Here is a 6,228-nt window from a genome sequence, read left to right as displayed (position 1 = left end):
TCCGCTCGCCCGGCTCCTCTCGGACGGTCTCGCTCCGGCCCGCGCCGCCCGCGAGCGTTCAGCGGCCGCCGGGTGCAGCCGGCCCTGCGGCGCGCCTGCCTGGCCGGGCTGTGCTCGCTCCGGGCCGGCCCGCCAGGCCGCGGCTGCGGGAAGTGCCGTGGCTGCCCTAGGCGAGGTGCGCGGGCAGATTCTGCCGCGTGCGAAGAYGTTCCTGTGACCCTTTCTTCCGCCTCGTTTACTCTCTTCCTCCCCTTGCTGCCTGCCCCGAGCTGCGTGTTCGGCGCGTGCTTCCTAGCTGGAAGGTCCTGTATCCATGGAAACAAGGGGCTCGGCATTGCTTGGACTCTGCTCTGCTCCCCCTTCCTCTTGTTGCTCCCTTTCCTGCTTGTTTCASGCAGTAAGCAGTGCAGTCTGTCACGGCTGCCCTGCACATCAGCTTCCTGGCAGCTGGTGCAGCAGCTATGTGTCTGCAGTCTGCTTTGCTTTCCCCTCCCACCCCCCAAGCTATGACACCTGTCAGCTAGATCTCAGAGCTTAACAGTGCTACTGGGAACACTGGCCTGACCAGTTGCAAGTCAGTGGTACAGCACCTTCAGGCTTCAGTGAAATGGTGGAATCTGTTTACCTTGTTTGCTTTCAGCAGGAGAAAGTCTGGGCCTCTTCYACTTTCCCTCATCTTCCAGCAGCTTTACTCTCTGGGTGGAGCCTCACCCTGATGACCTGCTCCCGCTAGGTTGACAGGGAAAGCAATGCAGGGTGGCCACAAGTGGTAGGAATAGCCTTGTTGGGACAGTAGTCGTGGACTGGCCTCTTGCATGTTGTCATCTCCGCAGCATGCTGACTGCTGTTCCTATTGCATGGGGAGCTTTTGTACTTCAGCACAGGGACTGAGTGACATCCCAGAGGAGCTCTGGTGTCTCCCCTGGGGCCTRTGGTCATTTTGGTTGTCTTGTTCAGATGTCGTGCTCAGAGGAACTGGCTGTCCTGGCAAGTGAGGACCTGCTTGACTTTCTCCTGAAGGATGATATCCCCTGCACTGAAATCCCAGGAGAGGAGAGCAACCTCCTGGAAGACTGGGGCCTGCCAGAGCCTGAGGTGAGTTGTTCTGGAGGAATTGCTGGTGGGTTGTGGTCTAGGGGGTTTGGCTCCCTGCTTAGTGGAAGCTTTTTCTCTGCAGCTTCTGAACAACAAGGAGATGGATGACTTCATCAGCTCCCTGCTGAGCCCCTTTGTAGACGAGCTGGGCACGCTGCAGAGTTACTCACCTGCTGGCAGTGACAGTGGCATTTCTGAGGACCAAAGTTTGTCACATAGCCCTGGCAGGGACTTTGCCAGCAGCCCTCAGAGCTCAGATGTTGTGCAGTTTGATCACAATTACTCCCTTCATCAGGATGGGCCTGTGCTGGAAAGTGTGAGGTCTGAGGTGGCAGAAGGAGATGTTTCCATTGACCTTGGTAAGTGGGGGTCTGTCTGTTCTAGCAACGTGCAGTGTTGTGCCCAGCAGAAGAACAGTCCAGCATAGAGTTTTYCTTCCTGGAAACCAGGCATCAATGGACAGATCCAGCCTGGTGGTTCTCTGTGGCCATACAGTTGTGATCCCATGCTGCTCAAAGCTGGCTGGCCAGTTATGTCTGTGCTGCTTCGCACAGGCCTGGAGCTTGACTCTCTTCTCTTTCCCTAGAGATGTGGACAGGTTTAGAAAGCCCAACTGAGACACTGGAACAGAACTCCAATTTTCCTGTTGCTGTCGCTGTGGATGCTGGGCCCCAGTGTGTGCCTGGAGCCACCACGCAGGTACTGACTCCCGAAGGCATTGAAGTGTGTGCTGGTGGGCTCCAGCCTTTGCTCACRTTCTGCCCTTCTTTCCTGGCTTGGTAACTGCGGGGGTGTCTGTGAGGAAAGTGTGATGCTGCTTTGGGAGAGCTGATCCTGGTTCTGCATGCTTTCTCTGCCCTGGGCTGTACTCCCTTTACTTTGGATTCTCAGTAGACATATTTTGGCTGTTTTCTAGTTCGGCTTCCCAGAGCTGATTCTGACAGAGGAGGAGAGGCAGCTCCTGGAGAAAGAAGGTGTTTCATTACCAACCTGTCTGCCCCTGACCAAAGTGAGTCCTCGCTAAAGCCAGTAGCTTCCAAACTGATTCAGCATAYGTGAACGCTTTAACCAGTGTGGGGATATAAAACACAGGACAGAGCCTTGCTAAGAGTATTAGCGCCTAGGTACTGAGTTCAGGGCACCATCTGGCAGGGCCTGAGAAGGTGGGATCCCTTCAAGGGCCAGGAGGATCCACATGCAAAGCAGTCTCTGTTTTTTCAGTCAGGTAGATGCAGAGCTGCCATCCCATTAGCTCTTGGGAGGGTGATGTGATTTCTTGTGGCGGGGGCTTCCTCTTTGCTGTGCAGAGACTGGAATGGCATGGAAAGATCTGCACTGCTATTGCTGCTCAGGACATCTCCAGCAGTGTGAAGTACTTTGGCTGTAGCCCTGGGCTGCCCACAGGGATGTGGAGAGCAACAAGAAACCTGGCTGCTTTTAATCTCTCCATTTGTGACTTTGCAGGAGACAATTGKGCTATAACTGTCTTCAGCCTTTTTTCTCATGCTCGTCTGATGGCTTGTGAGCTGTATGCTTTTCATCTTGTTTATGTGTGCCTCATACTTTTGGTAGACCAGGAAACTTCTGGTCTTATCAGCAGGCCAGAGTTTGCCTTCCAGCTAGTCCAGTTCATTCTGTGGTTTGGGGTAGACAGAGGACAAAAGTATCTGCGTTACTGCCTTTCTCAGCAGGGATGAGCATCAAGATGTCCACAGGTTCTGTTAGGGCTGAATTGCCAAAACCCTGGGTTGGCTGCTCATCAGAGTGGCTCTTGCAGGCTGAAGAGCGGCTTCTGAAGAAAGTGCGACGGAAGATCCGGAACAAGCAGTCAGCCCAGGATAGTCGTCGCAGGAAGAAGATCTATGTGGATGGCCTGGAAAACAGGTACCTGCATTGGCAGCAGTACTCTGCTGCTACTGAGGTCTTGCAACCCTGGACAGATAGTGAGGCTGACCTTATAGTTTGGGCAGCAGCTCTCAAGCGGCTCAGAAAATGATCTGTGCTCTCGTATCTTTGGAGATAGCCCAGGGCTTGTTCAGTTTAAGCAGAGTGCTGGCTTGCCAGGGCCCACATATTCTCCAGGTCAGACTAGTCTGTTATACAGCCTGGCGTCCCTGATCTACAGGGCTTACTGGTATGCTGTTAGGAGCAAGCATCATTATAGATTAGTGCGATGCTTCTCTGAGGGACGGGATTCATCCCTCCCCAAACCTTGTGTGAGATGTCGTTTTCTGGGCTTTGTACCACCTGGTGCCAGGTAGACACCAGGAGCTCTGCCCCAGCCACCCATAGAGTTGATGGCTGATTTTTTTTTTTTTTTTAAGGGGGGACTCTAGTGAAGTCTCTGCTGTTGTCTAACAAAACCTTTCTTTCTCTCCCTTGTGCTGTTCATCTCTTCCGGGAAGGGTGGCAGCTTGCACAGCTCAGAACCATGAGCTCCAGAAGAARGTGCAGCTGCTGCAGAAGCAGAACATGTGAGATCTCACTGTGGGACGTGGCAGGGGATGTGGTGTGGAAGGCTGTTCCTCTCCTTGGGACTGCGATCTGTCCCTGGCTGCAAAGGGGGAGGTTCTTGCTTCAGCCGCTGCATTAATCTGCATTGCCTGCTTTCCTGCAGGTCGTTACTTGAACAGCTGCGGAAACTTCAGGCCCTGGTGAGGCAGTCCACAACCAAAACTACCACAGCAAGCACCTGCATTATGGTAAGTGGCTTCAGCCTCAGATTCTTTGAAGGGGTCTCAGTTGTCACCACAAGTTTGGGAGAGTGGTATTAATTGCAGCCAGTGACGCCTGTGCATGCCCACAGGTCAGGAGGGCTTTGCTCATGGCCTCTTTCTCCCTTTCCAGGTCCTGGTTCTGTCCTTCTGCCTCGTTCTCTCACCTAGCCTCTATTCTTTCGGGAACAGAGGACCACAGCCRGAGCTCAGAGGTGAGTGCCTAGGGGTTGAGGCATGGTTCTAGGTGAAGTGTCACCTTCCAGGGCATCTCCTTCAGAGATGGCCTAAACTCTTGGGCAACAGCCCCTCGACTGGGGTGAGCTTTTGGTTTGGCTTTACTGTCTTGACCCAGCTCTGGACTCTTCCTCAGCCCTGTTGCTGAGGCTTGCCTAGGGCCCTTGGCCAAGGGCAGTACCAGAACTGTATAGATCGTCTCTCTTGTGGAGCACAAGCTGTGCACATGTTTGTGGCTGTGCAGCATTGTTTCCTTGGCCCCCCTGGGAGGAGGCAGCCCTAGCTGGATGTCTCTTCTCCTCCCCTGGGCTCTGTGGTGTCCTGTGCTCAGAATAGGACCATGAGAGTTTGATGTGTCCTGCTCTCTAGATGAGAATGATAATGCCGRCTCTACCTCTCTTGCAGTGCTGTCACGGCAGATCCGTGAGTTCCCGAACCAGGTTTGGCAGGCAGCACCTGACTTGCAGGAGGAAGCTGTGCTGGAGAAGCTTAGTCCRGAGCCTGAAGATGCCCCACTGTTGGGCAGCCTCAATCAGTCACGGGAAGAGGGGCAGAGTCCACCCAAGCCTGATCCCAGATCTGCTTTCAACAGCAACTCGTCCTCTGACCCTCCAGTGGCAGCCAGCTCTGAGCTGGGTCCTCCCCAACCCCAGGAGCAGCGCTCTGGAAGCAGCACTTTGCACTCGGCAGTGCCAGCAGCTTGGGAAGCCAAGAGGCAGGAGTGGGTGGAACATACAGCCAGTGTTGTCATCCAGCAGCACCATGTAGATGAGATGTGACCACCATCTCATCTTGYCTGTCAAGATGGTGCTGTGCACCCTGTAGAAAAGGGACAAGCAGAACTGTGTTAACAGATAATCCACCAGAGCAAATGCTGGTGGCTCAGAGGKTTTGCTGGGGAGGAATCATTTTAGAGATGACCTGTTCATATACTTTGCCCCRTATATCCATAACAGGACCCTATCAGAGATGAGGTAGGAAACTCTGGGAACTTTTTTCCTGCTATGGCTGTTAACATGGTCTGTAGCCTTCAGTGAGTGCCTGTAGAGAAGGGCTGAGGCATGGAGGATGAAGGCACTCAGGCACCTGAGGGGCCCGATGCCTGCTCTGCCTGGAGGCAGGTGGTGACAAGTGCCCTGCCCAAATGGAGTTGAACAGGCCGAGTCCTGTGTTTCTTACTGTATGCAGCAGCCGCAAGCATCCCTTTAACCCCACACTGTTGTCTGATTGCTGGGTGTGAGATGATGAGCTGGATGTTCATCTTCAGTGCTCTTAAAGGGAGTAGTGCTGCCATTGCAGCAGGCCCTGCATTTCTCCCACTTCCTGGTAGCTGTTGAGCCATGGGCACAGCTCTTCATCTGACTGAAGAAGGTGGTGTGGAGTCGTTCCCCAACTGTTCATGTTGTCTCCCATCAAGCTTTCTGGGAGCTAGCCTTTCATCTCCCACAAATCTGGGAGCAGGACTTGGTGTCTCGAGAGGAAGGGGCAGGCATTGTACCGGACTGCCGAAGCAGGAGTGGTACAGAGCGGTGGAGCTACTTGCTCTTCTGAAAGACTTTCTGGATACAGGCCAGTTTCAAAGCTGCGTCCTCATGTGCCTGAGCACTACTGTGCTGGTCAGTGAGGCAGTCAGCTGCCTGTGGTTGCTCTCTGCAAGGCTGAGCAGAAGCACTTTGAACGGGGGGCTGGTATCTTTCCTGGAGCGCAGCTTAGCCGTACCCTCTGGAGCATCTCTTTGTCCTACATCAGTTCTAAGCTAATGAAGATATTTGCATATTAATTACGTTAAATAAAGCATGCCCTCTGTGCAGTGTTGCCCTTTGTGGTCTTGTCAGTCTAGGACTGGGCTGGTCAGCAGAGGGTAGGGGCTGCGCAAAGGACTAGGAACTTTGTGAAGGTATCTCTGAGTGTAGGAACCCAACTTCCAAGCCCAACAGATGCTTGGGGAGTGGCCACCCTCCCCTCCTGGCCTTACAAATGGAGCAGTGACCTGGGCTGCAGAAGCACTGATACCTACTCCTGCTTTCAGTCCTCTGGGTGACCTCAGGAGAGCCCCTGGGAGCAGAAACTGCTTAGTCTTCCTTTTGGTGCACTCTCTGCAGAGGGCTTGTTGGRACACCGTGGCAAGATTACAGTGTGGTGCTGCTGTCTTTGCCCTTTTTCAGAGGTGTGCAAACGCTCC

At 53.8% G+C, this 6,228-nt stretch overlaps 1 protein-coding gene across 1 annotated transcript; it reads left to right on the top strand.

The window, feature by feature from the left end:
* The first annotated feature begins 88 nt into the window (after positions 1-88).
* On the top strand, positions 89-5,856 carry CREB3 (cAMP responsive element binding protein 3). The gene is made up of 9 exons (XM_085326274.1): positions 89-1,095; positions 1,178-1,454; positions 1,682-1,794; positions 2,012-2,104; positions 2,873-2,979; positions 3,501-3,569; positions 3,713-3,797; positions 3,943-4,024; positions 4,452-5,856. Exons 1-9 carry the CDS (start codon positions 958-960, stop codon positions 4,823-4,825), a joined length of 1,338 nt encoding a protein of 445 aa, XP_085182400.1. The 5' UTR covers positions 89-957; the 3' UTR covers positions 4,826-5,856.
* The last annotated feature ends 372 nt before the right edge of the window (positions 5,857-6,228 follow it).

The sequence above is a fragment of the Rhea americana genome, unplaced genomic scaffold, assembly GCF_003343005.1.
Source record: "Rhea americana isolate MKP2758 unplaced genomic scaffold, rheAme1 scaffold_13, whole genome shotgun sequence".
Classification (NCBI taxonomy): Eukaryota; Metazoa; Chordata; class Aves; order Rheiformes; family Rheidae; genus Rhea; species Rhea americana.
Note: the sequence above shows the minus strand (reverse complement) of the source record. Positions and strands in the feature narration are given on the sequence as shown.